Source organism: Choloepus didactylus, chromosome 15, assembly GCF_015220235.1.
Source record: "Choloepus didactylus isolate mChoDid1 chromosome 15, mChoDid1.pri, whole genome shotgun sequence".
Classification (NCBI taxonomy): Eukaryota; Metazoa; Chordata; class Mammalia; order Pilosa; family Megalonychidae; genus Choloepus; species Choloepus didactylus.
Window position 1 is genome coordinate 23,052,661 of NC_051321.1, and position 15,272 is coordinate 23,067,932.

At 49.9% G+C, this 15,272-nt stretch overlaps 1 protein-coding gene and 1 long non-coding RNA gene across 2 annotated transcripts; one reads left to right on the top strand and one right to left on the bottom strand.

The window, feature by feature from the left end:
- Positions 1 to 366: 366 nt before the first annotated feature.
- On the bottom strand, positions 367 to 13,721 carry DUSP5 (dual specificity phosphatase 5). Its single transcript, XM_037804992.1, has 4 exons — positions 13,198 to 13,721; positions 8,667 to 8,815; positions 4,721 to 4,940; positions 367 to 1,919 (listed from the first exon to the last, which is right to left on the bottom strand). The coding sequence occupies exons 1-4, from the start codon at positions 13,574 to 13,576 to the stop codon at positions 1,513 to 1,515; spliced, it is 1,155 nt and encodes a 384-aa protein (XP_037660920.1). The 5' UTR covers positions 13,577 to 13,721; the 3' UTR covers positions 367 to 1,512.
- On the top strand, positions 7,741 to 11,934 carry LOC119510587. Its single transcript, XR_005211973.1, has 3 exons — positions 7,741 to 7,918; positions 8,437 to 8,594; positions 11,835 to 11,934. It is a non-coding gene; the product is annotated as an uncharacterized LOC119510587 (long non-coding RNA).
- Positions 13,722 to 15,272: the final 1,551 nt, after the last annotated feature.

Sequence of the window (15,272 nt, forward strand, 5' to 3'; positions counted from 1 at the left end):
CACTGAGGTGAGTCATCACAAGCTTGCACTCGGGTTTGCTGGAATCAAGGACTCTGAGCTTTAAGGCACTTTGGAAATCAACTAACCCACTTTGCTCATTTCATAGGTGAGGAATCCAAGGTTCAGGTGGAACTGTTTGCCGGGAGTGATGAGAGAAGAATCTGGGGTGGGCAGATGCTGAGCTCCTCCCAGTGTGGCCTGGCAGGTGGCCTGTGCCTAAGGAATTCTCCTGTTAGTCAGCTTGGGGAGCACCTCAACAGGAAGGCAATATTCTGTATCACGACCAAGATCACTCACTCATGAGCAGACACAGCCCCACACCTGCAGCTGCACATCCCACCACCATCACCTTAGAGTTCATGTGAAAATAAAATCCAGTGAAGCTGGCTGGGCCACTGCCTTGAGGTGTTCCTATCTTACCTCCATTCACCAAGGACAAAGAAGAAGTGTTTTTTTCTTTTTATTATTTTTATTTTGCTCTATAAAAAACAACTAGTAACATACCACTTTTCTTCACATTCACATGGGTTTTGGGAAATTATTTTCTTTTCCTCTGGAGAAAATAACCTACAGATGAAAAAGTAGTACCACATTGCAAAATCTGCAAACCTAGAAGTCAGTAGCTTGAAGACGACCGCCAGGGGGAAAGGAAGAAAAAAAGGGTCACAAGAGACAAAACACAGCCACATGTAAGGACAGCAAGTGGGGATGGCTGTTTTTCAATGTCACTGACCCAGGCTACACTATGGGTGCCCTTTGTGGCCACCACCTCCAAGGGGTGATTTTTGGTGTGTTCTGGTGTACTGTTTTCAAATGACACAAGAGTTGCAACGAGAAAGGTTCAAGTATGAGTTAAGAATCATGCCAAAGTCCAAAGTCAGGGAAGAACCCCCAGTGAAAAAATAATCTTGCTACTTCAACCAACTGCCTCCATTGGACCCAAGAGGGAATCTCAAAACCACTTCAGGGTTCAAACCAACCTACATATCATGTCCCTAACAAACCCAGTAAGGTTGCTTTCCTGACTAGATGGTGATCAGCTTATGCCCTGAAGCAAGAGAGGCAGCCACTGAGACTGCCAAAGTTTCAAATATAAGGTGGAAATTGTGCTTCCTTCAAAATGAATTGGCTTTGTAATCGCCTTTTCTCCTGGCCCAGCAACTGCATTCTCCCACGTTGCTGCAGGTATTTATTGCCTTGCGCTTGAAATGAAAAGGCAAACTTTGAGCAGTCCTGAGAGGGCAGGTGGGGAGAGGTGGGGGTGTCTGGAAGTACAGTAGTCAGCACATGCTGTGCTCTCATAATGGCTTGGCCTTCCTTCGGCCCCGAGCACCTGTCCCCGAGGTCAGTCTGAAGTTCATTTGCAAGCCTGGTGACCACTCACTATCCCACTGGCATAGCGTGATAGAGCGAGTGAGGTCTTCAGTATTGCACAGGTATGAAATGTCCATGAGTTTAAAAAACAGAATCACAGTTGCTCTTGGGGCTGGGCTGGTGTCCCCATCCCGGTTTTTAGCAGGATGTGGCTGTGGCCACAGGGCTCCTGTTGAGCTCTGGGACTGCTGAGTGGGTGGGTACTGGTGCCAGCACTGAGGTAGGGAATGTGCAGAAGGAACCCTGCACGTCAGGGCTCAGTGTCTGCAAATGGTCTAGAAATGAAGAGCCTGCTGCCTCCCCTTTGCAGGAGGGAGCCTGGGGGTTGGGCGTGGAGGGCAGGATCTCCGATTCATACTGTAGGAGCTGGCCCATGAAGCCAAAGTTGGGCGAGATCACACTCCTCCTCTGCTTGATATACTCAAAGGCCTCCTTCAGGCGGAACTGGTTGGTCTTCATGAGGTAAGCCATGCAGATGGTGGGTGAGCGGGAGATCCCAGCTTCACAGTGGACCAAGACCTTGCCTCCCTTTTCCCTGATGCAGTCTAAAGGGAAGAAAAGATGGTGAGAATAAGTGGGATGAAATCCAAAGGCAAAGCCAAAACACAAGAAACAAGCACTCAAGTAACCTGGTTATTAAACCCTTGTGCCTGTGAAGAGTTGTGGTCTGATGCTAGTCTTCTGCCAATTTTTAATTCCCACTGGTAAGGATAGAGCTTTGGGGAGCCCACTGATTTCTATCCCCATGGAAGACCTTTATAATCCTCAGAGCTGCTTCCCAGTTCTCCAGAATCCTTGCAAGTAGCACTTCTGCCACTGGAGGTGCTAGACCTGGAGAGATCCCTTCCTGGGGATGCCATCTAAACGTGGGTTCCACGGATGGATTTCAAGAAGGCATTAGCAAACGCTGTATGCAACCTTTTATTGGGCATGCTTAGTTTTCTAAGAAGAGGGTCCCAGTCTAAAAGACTGAGTGGAGAAGCAATTCCTGCTGTTCAGAGTCTGATTCTAATGGTGATGACCTTCTGGCCTCCCTGGGCACCCTCGCCCTGTCTGGCTGTGCCAAGGCATGATGGCTTGGCTCAGCTTCCAGGGTTCCCACCACCAAACATACAATAAATAGTGCACAGCCTCTAAATTACAGCCCTGGCTAAGTGACATTTACTAGACAGAAGATATACATGGCTTGTGCAAACTACACCTTGCACAACAATGGGAGTCAAGACTATAAACTACCACCATCAGTTAGCATTCTATAGGCTCAATATGACAAAGGTGGGGGGGCACCCTCCTTTCCTGCTCCACCCTCTCCTCCCAAAAAACAGCAACAGTTGCTGAGGACTGACTGATTTTTAAAGACGGGAAAGGGTGAAAGGTTATATATACATATACATCAAATAAAACCACAAAAAATACAGTCTTTCCGATTCCCTCACTAGCTCATACGGAAACAATTACATCACAGGAAGTTAGATGTAACTGGCATAAGTAAGGCCGCAGGATGCAAAAATATTTTTAAGATTTTGAAGGCGGGGGAAGTCAGTATTCTCCCTCCAAGTTCAAAAAGTTTGCAAATGAAACTGTAAGATCTAAAAAAATAAAATGTCTGAAGGGGTCAGGGATGAGTTCTGGAGTTTCCCCTTCTGAACCAAAACCCCAAAGGACACCCCAGAGCAACTGATTGGAGGTACCTCCACTTTAGTCTCTGACTCAAGAAAAAAAAGTCCTTGTAAATTGGTTCAAAGGGGAGACCTCAAGTTCCTAGGATTACAGGGTCATGGCTCCTATTTTCCTTTGCTCTCGGTTGGCCTCTTCTGCAGTCTAGCTTTTAACTGGCCCACTGCCACATCCGGAAAGCACAGGGCCCGGGCTGCATTGCCTCGGGGCCTTGCCCTTCCAGGTGGCCCTCCTGTGGCCTCTCCCTCAGAAGACTTCAGAGTGCTCGGTTCAGCACCGTAACCATGGAAGATGCCCAGTCCTTCCTTCCATCAGCAGGGGCAAGGGTTTGGGGAAAAGCCTCTTGTGCTTTCAAAACACTGTGGGTTTGTGAAGTTGTGGACACACAGACACAGACACACATACATACACAGGATGGGGAGGGAGGGTTCTGAGAAATCGATGGGGGCGGGTTTAATGACCTTATTAAGCAGCTATCTAGGTAATTAAATAACAGGCTGAGAAGGGCAAGGCATTCCCAGGGACTGGGAGAACAAGTCAAGGCTTTCCCACCCTGAACCCATCATTCTGGTTGCCTCTAAGAGCCTCCAAAGGAATTATCTTGGCCCAGAGGCTCAGGAAGATGGGCTCTGCCTCTTCCCTCTGGTGAGTTTCTCATCAGGGTTTCCTCCTGAGCAGAAATTTTAAGTAATGAACAGAGAACCCACCATGTGGCTGAAGGGGGACCCTTAACTGCTACTGTACTGTATTTATTGCCATGCCAAGCATCCCTGGAACAAGATACAGGAAAATCATGTCTCAGTTTCAACAACCAAACATGCAGAAGAGAAGAAAAAGAAGGACCCTGGTGTGGGAGGCCCGACCACAAAGTTGGGGAGTGATGTCTGCAAATTTGAGACAGGAAAAAAAAGTCAGCCAGGCCCGAAGGGAGAGGAAGAAGGCTGGGGAAAAGAGAAGATATCATATGGGAGAACAATTGAGGCATCAGTGAGTATCTGGAAACTCCAAGGTCCAAAGCCCTTTCCAGGCAGAGGGGTCTGAGACCAAGACCTTGGTTTTCAGACCTGTGAAACAGAGTAAATGATAACGGCCTCCTAGGAATGGAGAACGTTTGGAAAATATGCCAACTTTTCTGTGCATAAAGCATGGAGTTTGAGTCAAGTGCTATCTTTAATCCAAAATTAGCTGGAAATGCAAAACAAATTGCCCCCAAAGCTGTTTGCCAAACACTGTGGAAAGCTGCCGGGCCCTTGGGGCTCAGTGCGTACGTAGTGCTCTCTCCATCCTTCTGTTTGCTTTTAAAAATATCCCAACCTACGTAGAAGCACAGCTAGGGGGGTTCTTTTCCACCCTGCTTCCTTCATATGGAGCATTAAGTGCGACGCTCTCTCTGCTTCCCGCCCAGTTAGAAACAATAACAAAAGCGGCAGCAAGTATTGCCGTAAAATTATATTAATCCATTTATCTTGCAAATTAAAGCTCCTATTAATAGCAACTCAAATCTTCCCCTCCGCCTTCTCAGAGGCTGCAGCTTTTCTTGGCTCTAACTCTTGGTGGCTGCATGTGCAAGATACTTTTCTTCTTGGTAAAGATAGCCATAAGTACATCAGAATCTGAGGACATGGCCCCCCTTGGGGGCTCCCACAAAATAACTGAGGGCTGAACCTACCAATGAAGTCCACTGCTTCTTGAAAGTGGGAGCTGATGTCGGCCGTGTGGCTGTCCTCCACGGGGATCCACTTGTAGTGTAGGTGGGTCGTGCAGGCCTCGGAGGTCCGCCGTGAGACATTCAGCAGGGCCGTGATGTGCAGATTGGCAAGGAACTCGCACTTGGATGCATGGTAGGCACTTCCAAGGTAGAGGAAGGGAAGAATTTCAACTGGGCCACCCTGTGAGCAGGAGCAAAGGGCAAACAGGAAATATTGGATTAGCTCGCTCGTTTTGGGAGAAGAAGAAAACAACCCTGACCTATTTGTTTCTTAATGTGGGAGGTTCCCTTCTGGGTTTCCAGGTAGACCGAGTTCAGAGCCAGGGCAATTCTACCAAGCACGTGTGGGTGGAGCCTCCATCCTGGCAAACTCTCTACCCTACATTACCGCCTCGTGACTCAGTGACAGCAAAACCCACATAGCAATGAAGATTTTCATTTTCGTGCACGTATCGAGGAGGAAGGAAATGTCAGCAGCCTTCCTGTGCTAACAAGGGCAAGAGGCAATGTGGTGTGATGGGAAGAATCAAAGAGACCCCTGTTGAAGTTCTATCTGCCCTGAGAGTACGAGGGCGAGTCCTTTAACCTTGGGATGGCCTCGGTTCTTTACCCGTAAAGCAGAGGAGGGTTCAGTAAGTTGAGCTCCCTCCTTTCTACACCTGACATTTTATATATTGTATTTCAGCAAACCTAAGACACTGTTGGTCCTGAGATGCAGCCAGACTTTGGAGATGTTAAACTGCAGACCACCACATCCCCCCTCCCCTGCCAAAAAAAAAAAAAAGAAAAGAAAAGCAAAAAGAAACTTAGAATTAAAAATAACCACTATCTACCCAGAATCCTCAGATAAGGTACAGCTGTTAGGCAACGAGCAAAGGGCTTCCCTGTCCCTGGTCCCTGACCGTCTTCACATGGGGCTGAGGGCACTGTTGCCCCCTTTTGGGAGGCCACCCACGCACCAGATTTCTAGTTAAGGTGGGTCCAGATTGAGGGAGACCAGAGGCCATCTGCCCCGGAGCAGAGCTAAAAGGAACTGCCAGCCGGACTCCAGCCATCAGAATTCACAGGGTTTTAAGTGGAAAGAAAAGCCAGTGATGGTTGGAACAATGGGACTCCGTGAGATTTAGAGGGAATCACGGGGCTGAGAGATTGCTGTTGCTGTTTCTTTGGGAGCCATTCCCATTCCATCCATCCGCTTCCTGTGTTTCCATTTCCTGTTCTGGAATAGGAGTGGAATGAAAACTTGGAGTCTTCTGCCAGACCCGTAATAAGGAAGGGGCATGTGATCGGGGCAGCAGCAGGAGATTCCCGATTTACCCTGCATGTGGTGTTTGCTTTTTCTTTCCTGAAAACTATTTAAGAAAAGGCCAGTAGGGAACAATAGTAATAATAACAACCAGTATTTTATTGGTACCTACTATGGCTGACTCCTGGGCTTAATGCTTTCAATGTATCCACATAGCATCAACTTCACAAGAAAACCTATAAAGGTAGGTAACATCATCCCCATTTTACGGATGGGGAACTTGAGGCCTAGGGGGTTTAAATAACTTGCCCAAGTCAGAGGTAGTCAATGGTAGAGTTGGGATTCAAACTCAAATCTTATTGCTTAGTATGAGCTGTGAAGCCTCATCTAACTCAATTGCAAAATGGTGATCATTATGAGAAAGCAGAGTTTTAAGCAAAGAGAGGATAGAAAAAATTCCCTCCCTGCCTCTTGAGATAAAATTTCCATTTGTATCCCCTCCCCAACACCTCCCCAAACTTCCACACATACAAAGCAGTCTTCCTGGGTGGCAGTGCAGTCTGCTAGTTAAGAACCTGGGCTTGGGTGGCAGACAGAGCAGCTCTCGGTCAAGTTGTCCCAGCTGTGATGACCTTGGGCAGCTTCTCTAACACCTGAGCCTTTATCTGTAAAATGGGGATAATAATACTACCCTCTCAGGATAATTGTACAGAGTGAACAAGATAATGGATGCATTCAAGTCTGGCATATTATGTAGCTGCCACTATCATCCAAAGGCTGAAGAATAAATAAACAGAACAGAACATGGCTTCTCTCCCTGGGGAAGACACAGGACAGATACTGAGGCCAGTTAACCCCGCGGGTCTGGTCCTGGCCTGAGCTGGACCACACTCCAGGGGCCTAGCTCCCTACTAGTTAGGAACCAGGAAAACAGCAGAGGTGGTGCAAAGTTCTCCGGAAAGGGACCAGAGGTGGGTCCCACCAAAAGGCACCACCAGCCTCGTCCACAAAGGAATAGGCTGGATGACTGTGGCAACATCTCTCCTCTCGGGTGCCTGGAAAACTCCAACAGAGCAGGCCTGGGATCCTATCCAATCTCTTCTGGAGTGTGGCACCCCTGAAACTAGGTTTCTTTCCCTTTCTGAAGCTCCTGCTTAGACCTAAGAGGAAGAAGTCAAAGGTCCTCAGGGACCCCAAAGTTTAACACAACCTTGCCTGGCTTTTCTCATGCAAAAGTGCTTCTAAGAAGCAGTGCCGGGGAGTTCCCCAGATAAACCTTCAAGACACAACAGGGACCACCCCCCCACCTTCACTTGGCCCAAGGTCTGCTGTGCCTTCACAACACCCTGCCAATTCTTGTTTCTCTTTCACTTTCTGAGAAACTGGGAAAAACACAACCCAAACAAACAAGAATAGAAATCCAGCTAGGCCAGATGCCCATGGCTTGAAAGCTGAGGGCTCATCACAGACTGTGAGTATTTTTAATAAAAGAAAACAAACAAAATAACAACCCTGGCACCTTGCCAAACTAATAGGCTTTCCAACCAAGGATCCTGTTTGAGAAAAAGGCCATGTGGCTTTCCTGGGAAGTTTATCCCCAGGGGTAGAGTTCTGCTCACGGCAGGTAGCTGGCATTTTAGGCAGTGTCTAGAAGGCTTCTTTCTTACGACTGAGATATTTTCTTATTCTTGTAGCAAAGTTTGAAAAGCTTCTCCTACCAATCAGGTGTCTACAAAGACCCTCTTCTGAAAGAAGACCAGGGAGACAACAGAACAAGGTCCTGAAAGAACCAGAAGAGGGAGTTAAGAGGAGGGGGTCCTGGGCCTGCTGCGCCATGAACTGACTGAGGGACTCGGCAAATCAATCATCTCACTAGCCATGAAACAAAGTATTTTCCTCTGCAAAATGGAAAGGTTGGTTTTGATCTCTGATTCTTGGGTTCTTACCTGCCATCTCCTCATTTCCCTGCATCATGCCAGGCAAACCCCTGACTACTGAGCCTTCTGCTTTACTCATTCTTTAAAGAATTGTCACAAAGTGCAGTTTTTTTGAAGGAAAAAAACGAAAACATGCCCATACATATTTATAGAAACATGAAATCCTCAATGTTTCTTGATTTCCTCTGGGTCCAAAATTTATGGAATTAGAAGCATGAGAAACCTTTCGAGAAGCCTGCTTAGCCATCCAAACAGAAGTTTCTCCATGTTGCCATCCCCTGTTTCAGTTAAAAATACCAAGACACGCCTTGACAGGTACTGGGCTAGTTTGCAGAAATTGCAGAGTGTGAATGATTACAAAGGAGATCAACACAGGGAGCATGAACATCAGCTCTGAGACGTCTTCAGGGAAACCTAAACCAATATTCTGAAGCTTCTCTGGACCTCCCAAGTCAGCCAATAATAATGTATCTTTCACTTCCCCTTTTCTCCAGAAGCTGTCAAGCATCCTGTGGCTTGTTTGCTCCCATCAGCTTGTTTGCTGGAAGGAAGCCCATTTACTCTTGGATGGAAACTCAAGTTGGCAAGCAACAGCAGCTTTCTACAACGAGAGGATTCTGCCAACACCTTGAGCCAACACCATTGCTGAACGGTGAGAGGAAGACTCAGGGAGCTTGGGAAGGATGGAGACAGGAGCCTGGGGTACCACTTCTACACCACGCACCTGATCATACTCCGGCCTGTAGCTGATGTTCAGCACTGGCTTCCCACACTGGCTAATGAGGGCTCTCTCAGTTTCCATCTTCTCTTGTGAAACAGGTTTTACATCCACACAACATTCAGGATATTCTGCACAGAAGGTCTCATACCCGCCTACCAACAAAAAAAAAAAAAAAAAAAAAAAAAAAGTGAGACAGGTGTAAGCATTGATTTCTCAGGTTGTCAGAAAATACCCATAATTAACCAATACCCTCAATGTGAATAGTTAAAAATATGCTAATAGATTCTGTTGATATAATTTTTTTTTAGCAAATCCAACTAACAGTTATAGAAATTGGTTCTCCAAACCACACACACACACACACAAACACACATACCCTGAAAAGCTATAGCTCAGAGAGGTAATGATTAACTTTTCATGTATACCAGAAGCAACTTAAACTGTGAAAGGAGATATCTGACATCTGGCAAATATTAACCAAATCCCTCCAGAAAACAAAAGCAATTTTCTCTCTTGCTCATCTAAAATGAAAGTGTGATTATGCAGAATTTCATTAATTTGTGAGAAGAAAGAGAATCCTAAACTGGCCATTTCTTTCCCCACCCATCAGCTCTAAGCAGGATTATAGGTGGAACCTACTCTATCCACAAGGAAAGGGGGCTAAAGTGAGGTTTAAACTCAGAGCAATGATAACGGCCTCGCCTCTTGTCACTCCCAAGGTCCTAAGAACACTGCCGACAATCCTTTCAAGAGGTCCAATTTAGAGTAATCAATCTAGTTAATTACTTTCTGAACCAAACTGAAGGAATGGGGACTTCCGGAACTTAATATGCAGCTCCCATAAGGAAAACCTCTCTCTCGCCCCTTGATGACAACCACCTAGCCTTTCTATCTTGTTTTAAATTATCCTCCCCTTCTGACATTTCCCCTCATGCCCCAAATCAGGAAGTCAACTACTGGTAGGTATGAGTGTAAGAAACCTTAATATTTTATTTAACTTCTTCAAACTGGCCACTTTAGAAATAAACTACTCTCTGACCAAGTCACAGTAATGTGTGTATATAAACAACCCTTCCAGGCCCATTATACTCAATGGGGAAGAATCAAATTTAAAACAGGCATCAGATCCTTTGGAATGTCACAGGCTGCTAGGGGAACTGACCAGCCTTGCTTGGGGAATTACTTTGCTTCCAACTCAAGCAACCTTAGGCACTTCCTAGAGCCTCCAGAAAACTTACTTTTGTCTTTTTCTGGCCCAGAGAATTCACTCAGTGTCAAATCATCGAATAAATATGCATTCTGACAAGTATTTTCCAAAATGCACCCCCCCCGCCTTTTTGTCTGTCTTCTGGTATTCCGATAGCCCCTCAGTGGAAAACATGTTGGCTTTTTCAAACACCTGCAGTCGACAAAGGGTTAATGGACTACCGGCCAGTCTCCAGCTCCCTCCCAGAAGCTGCAGCCAATTCCTAGAATGAGTCATCTTGCCATTACTGCTTCCTCCCGGCTCTCTGGAACTGCCCCCGCCCCCATCTAGTACACCCAAATCTCCCCTGCGGCCACTTCAACAAATAACCCCCACCCCACCCCACCCCCGCCCCGCGCCTTCCTGGACGAGCTTCTGGTCCTCCGCAGTGACCATGTTCCCAGTCACGATGACGGAGGCCATGCCGGGTGGGGATGGGAGGCAGTGGATCTGTGGTGTGTGGCCTTGCTTCTCTGCTCCCTCCCCTTCCCTACTAGGACGGGAGTCCCTGGTCAGTTTACCACCCAGTCACTTCCCGTGCCCAAGCCTCAACATTTTGGGTTCTAGGAGACAAACTGAGTGCTCTGGGATGGGAATCTGAAGCCAGAGAGGTCTAGGCCCCCACAACTTCAGGATGAGGCTTGGGAAAGAGAAGCCTTCAGGCCACGCAGCTCTTGGCTTTAAATAGACCTCTTAAGAGTTGGCTGTTAGGAGGACAGAAAGGAGGGACGGGTGTGATGGGCTGGATCCTGCCTGCCTGTTGACAAAATACCACAGGCAGACAAAGAGTCTCAGTGTAGCAGAGGGACAGATAAACAGGGCCCTGCCTCAGCAGGCTGGGGTCAGGAGGAGTCCACCTGATTAGAAGGTCTCTGTCTTTCACCCACCCCCGTCAGAGGCGTGGAAAGAGAGAACATTCCTCTCCGGTGCCTCACTTGAGTTGCAAGAGCAGCGGCAATTCTTATGGATGCTTCAACCCTGTTCGGAGTGGTTCTGCTTTCCATCACTGCCTCATTCCAGGGGAACAGAGACACTGAGTGAACGCTATATAAAAATATGTACTGATAGCTTGATTTGGTCATCACACTCTCATTTCAGCGGGGCATTTTTGGGATGGGGTGAGGAGTGGAGTAAGGGAAGGGTTAAGGGCACTGTCCCTCTCAGGATCTGAGATGCCACTCGATTAAAATCCAAACTCATATCTAAACATGAGTTAGCTAAGGAAATAAAATTTTTCTTTGGCAACAATTTAAAAGTTTAGCAGTTACAAGGGTAGGCACCAAGCCATTTCTACCAGCATATAAAATGTACATAACCTGTGACCCAGCATTTCTCGAGATTTTACTGAAAGACAGACAGGGACATGGGAGCGCATATATGGACAAGGATATCCTTTGCTGCACTGCTTCAAAAAGCAGGGCTGGGAGCTAGTAACACGGATGTGTATGTTCTGAAAGAGGCTAAAACAGGGAATACATGAAGTATTCTATTTTTGTAAGATACTTGTGGAAAATTAACTTCTCTAAAGTTGAACAAGAAATTACTGATGGTTGTTGCAGGTGTGTGGGAGACCCACTTTTCACTGTATGTCCTTTTGTGCTGTTCACATTTTTACCTGTATATGGAGGCATCATTTAAAAACTAATGTAAGTATAATTTTCCTGAGATATGAGTCTACAGAGCTGCCTTCCTGAAGCAATAACTTCTACACTGACAGCACGGTCCTCTTGGAAAGGGGTGGGCAGATGTAGCACCAGGAGGGGCTTCCTGGAACACATCTTTCAAGCCTCTTGGGGAGGCAAAAACTTTTCCTGTAGTCCCTGCTCAGAACATGACACAGAAAGCACATCAGGAAAAGAAAGAAATTTGGGGCCAGGTATGAAACCTCTGCTGAGCTTGAAGAAGGCCGTCTCTCTGTCCCCTAGGTGCTGAGGCTGCCTGGAGAAGGAAGATTATCACCTTCTACCTGTATCATCTACCTAATAGGAATGGACAGTCAGCAAGAGGTGATAACAGAAGTGAGACCTGCCCACGCGCCTCTGGAATCTCCTGAGTGTGTGTTGGAACCCCCCCCCCCCAAGTTGCATGGCTTTAAAACAGGGCCCTAACTCCCAGTTCACTGCACGTGTGTTCTGAACCTCAGGATCCGCAAGGATTGTTCTTCCAACCAATTTGGTTCCCCCACCGCTGTTACATCCCAAGGTGTGCACACCAAGGCTTGGAGCATCTTGGGGTGACACTGCAGCTAAGCCCTTATCCCTGCACCCCAGACAAGTTGCCCATACATTTGAGGTTACAAAGGACTCACATACGAGGAGGGAGCAGCCATGGGAAGTGCCCCGGAATCAATGCCTCTCCAGTTTGAGAGTCAATCACCCACCCACCACCGGAAGCCAAAGTCATCTATCTCCCCAGTAGGCGAAATGGGAAGGGCCACGTGAAGCATCACCACAACTGGTGGCGCAGCTTCGGGGTGGGGGATGGAGGTGTCTCAAATCAAAGGCCACCGAATCTTAGTCCCCAGCGGCATCCTTCCTAGGTCCTGGCTCACTAGCCAGCCAGTCTGTGCCTCCCAGCCCACGACAGACAGCAAAAGACCGGCCCCCCGGCTAAGGACAGGTCCCCGGAACCCTGCGGGGGCCAGAGAGGGAGGTGATGAAAAAGGTGGGAAGGCTGTCAGCTCCGAATTGAGCCTGAGAAAAGCCTGAGAGTGGAGAAGAGAGCGCCGAAAGAAAACAATAAAAAGCAATAAAATGAAAAGGAAAGGAAAGGGGAGGGACACTCCAGGGTCAAAAAGGCAAGAGGGGTCGATAAAGACAAAGTGTAACATACTGTAATTGTCCAGGCTGGAGAGAAGGGGGACACCAAGGCGCCACGCTCCGGGGGGGGGCGGGGGGGGGGAGGTAGGAAGGGTCGCGACCTGATAATCCCGTCAGATCCGTCTTTCTGGAAGGCTCTGAACCTTGTCCCCAGCGAGAACCGCAGCGCTCGCGCCCAGCAGGAGCCGACAGCCCCCAAACTGCTAAGAAGTGCCCCCAGGTGCATAACCAACGCCACCCAGCCTGGCTCCGGGGAGGCTGCCAGGCGCTTTCGAGGAACGAGGAGAGGGGGGGCAACTCTGGACGCTGACATTTATTTGCTGTGCTCTAACCTAGAGCACGTCAAATCCCCAAGTGCAATCACTGGCAAGTGGAGACTTTGCCGGCTCCAAGGGTAGGTGGGAGCCCCGCGCAGGGAGAAAACCCCAGGGCCCCGGGAGCATGGGATCGTCGGCTCCGACGCACTCACCTTTGAGGAAGTAGACCCGCGGGCCCGCAGGCAGGCAGGCGAGCAGCGAGGTGAGCACGACGCGCGCGGGGCTGTCCTCGCGCAGCTTCTGCCAGTGGCGGCTGCCTTGATCGAGCACAACCACGGCCGCCACGCCGCCGCCGCCCTCCTGCAGCAGCCGCGCGCGCGCCGCCTCGTCGGGCAGCACGTAGCGCGCCGACACCGCGCCGCCGCGGGCCCGCCGCAGCACCACCGAGTTGAGGTTGACGTTGAGCGAGCCGCGCACGCTCGAGGCGGCGAAGGCCAGGTAGGGCCGGCAGTCGAGCACCACGCAGCGCGCCGCCGCCTCCTTGCGGAGCATCTTGCGCAGCTGGCGCCCGTCGAGCGACGTGACCTTCATGCCGCCGCGGCCCAGCGGCCCCGCGCCGCGCGTCCGGCAGGTGCCCACGGCCAGGGTGCCCGCTGGCGAGGCAAGGGAGGGCGACCCGTGGGGCTGCGGCCGGCCCACGGAGCCTGGCGCCCGCGCGGCCGCTCAACTCTTTTTTTTCCCGCCCCGCACGCTCTGCGTCCGGCCCGGCTCCCCGCCGCCCCAGAAGCCGGGGATTCCGCAGGCAGCGCAGCGTTTTATGTGAATGAGTGTGCGGCTCGTGACGTGGCTGCCCATATAAGGCCAAATATGGGTATTTCCCCGCCCCTTCGGGCCGTGACCACGCCCGCCGCGGGGCGGGGCGGGGGAGCAGCCTGAGCGTTCGTCAGCCGCGGAAAGAGGAAGTGGCAGGCGCCTCCTCGGCTCTCCGTGGCGTTGCGCGGAGGGACTCATTCCTTCATCACCGTGGACTCCCCGTGGGGTCGCCCGGAATGCGGATTGACCCACGCCATGCGGGAAGCGGAGGAAGCGGAGGAAGCGGAGGAAGCGGAGGAAGCGGAGGAAGCGGAGGAAGCGGAGGAAGCGGAGGAGGCAAGGCCGACCCCGCACTCCCGGGCTTTCGGTTTCACAGACGTTGGTGGGCTGGCCCGCCGCTAGGCACACGGGTCGGGGAGCCGGTCGGCGCCCCCAGACGAATCGGAAAAGGATTCTGATCCTTTCCGAAGACTTTACGTGTGAAATAAGACGAAATCTGGGATTTGCTTCAGGGGTTGAGTATAATTGACGCGAGATTGAGCGTGTGTTGGTAGTTGTTGGGGCTGCAGGGTGAGTACCTGGGGGTTCATTCTACTTTTTCCTCCACTTTTCTGTATGTCTGAACATTTCCCTAACTAAAGTTCCTAAAAATAAAAATGAGGGGAGAAGAGCCAGAAATTAATCTCTCCAATGGATACTGCCCTCAAAGGATTGACAATCCTTTTCTCTATCACTCTGCAATAAGAATAATGAATTGAATTTTGAGCGCTGCTTTCTGATCCCTGGAAAACCTGTTGTGAAATGATCGGAAGCACCAACCCGCATCCACCGCCGGAGCCCAGCCCAACCAGCTGCTGTCCAGGTGGCTTCTGGATTTGGGGGGATTATCTGTGGATCAAGTATAATCCCAGGCTGTCCCTAGCAGCTTCAGGCTTCCCACACCCGCTCTTGGGGAACTGGATGCCATCCAGGGCTGTGCTGGCTGCAGGGACACGGTGAGATGGAAAGATGGAAACAGGTCCCTGCCCCCAAGCTCACCCCAACTATTTTGCTAGCCTGGGGTGGGTGGGTGGGGGCGCTGCTTGAAAGAAAACAGACTGCCTCTCCAGGAGAGTGAGCCTTTCAGAAGGAAGCAGAAATCAAGTTAGCTGCGTTCTGCCAAGAGTGCTGTCCTTGCCCACACCGGTTGGGTCTTGGTGAAAACACGATTTGTGGATTTTCTTTCTCTTTTGGGCTATCTGTGCCAGGCTTCCCTGCAACCTGTGGCCCCTCTTCCTGTGTGTTCTGTCTTTGCTCTGGGCACACACCCCCCCAAGCCTGGCCCCACACGCCTGTATGGCACACCCACATGGGCCAGGCTCTGTGTTGGGTGCTAGTGAAACCAAAGTGAGCAGAAGCACTCCCTGCCCTGCTGCTTCCAGACCAGAGGGGAAGCCTGGCCCAGCCACAGGCCTCTTTAAGGTCCTTTAGTCGG

Coding starts and splice junctions, on each gene's coding strand:
- DUSP5 (XM_037804992.1), bottom strand. CDS start 13,576: ATGAAGGTCACGTCGCTCGACGGGCGCCAGCTGCGCAAGATGCTCCGC. Junction 8,816..13,197: donor GCGGGTCTACTTCCTCAAAG/GTGAGTGCGTCG, acceptor TTTTGTTGGTAG/GCGGGTATGAGACCTTCTGT. Junction 4,941..8,666: donor ACAGGCCGGAGTATGATCAG/GTGCGTGGTGTA, acceptor TCCTGCTCACAG/GGTGGCCCAGTTGAAATTCT.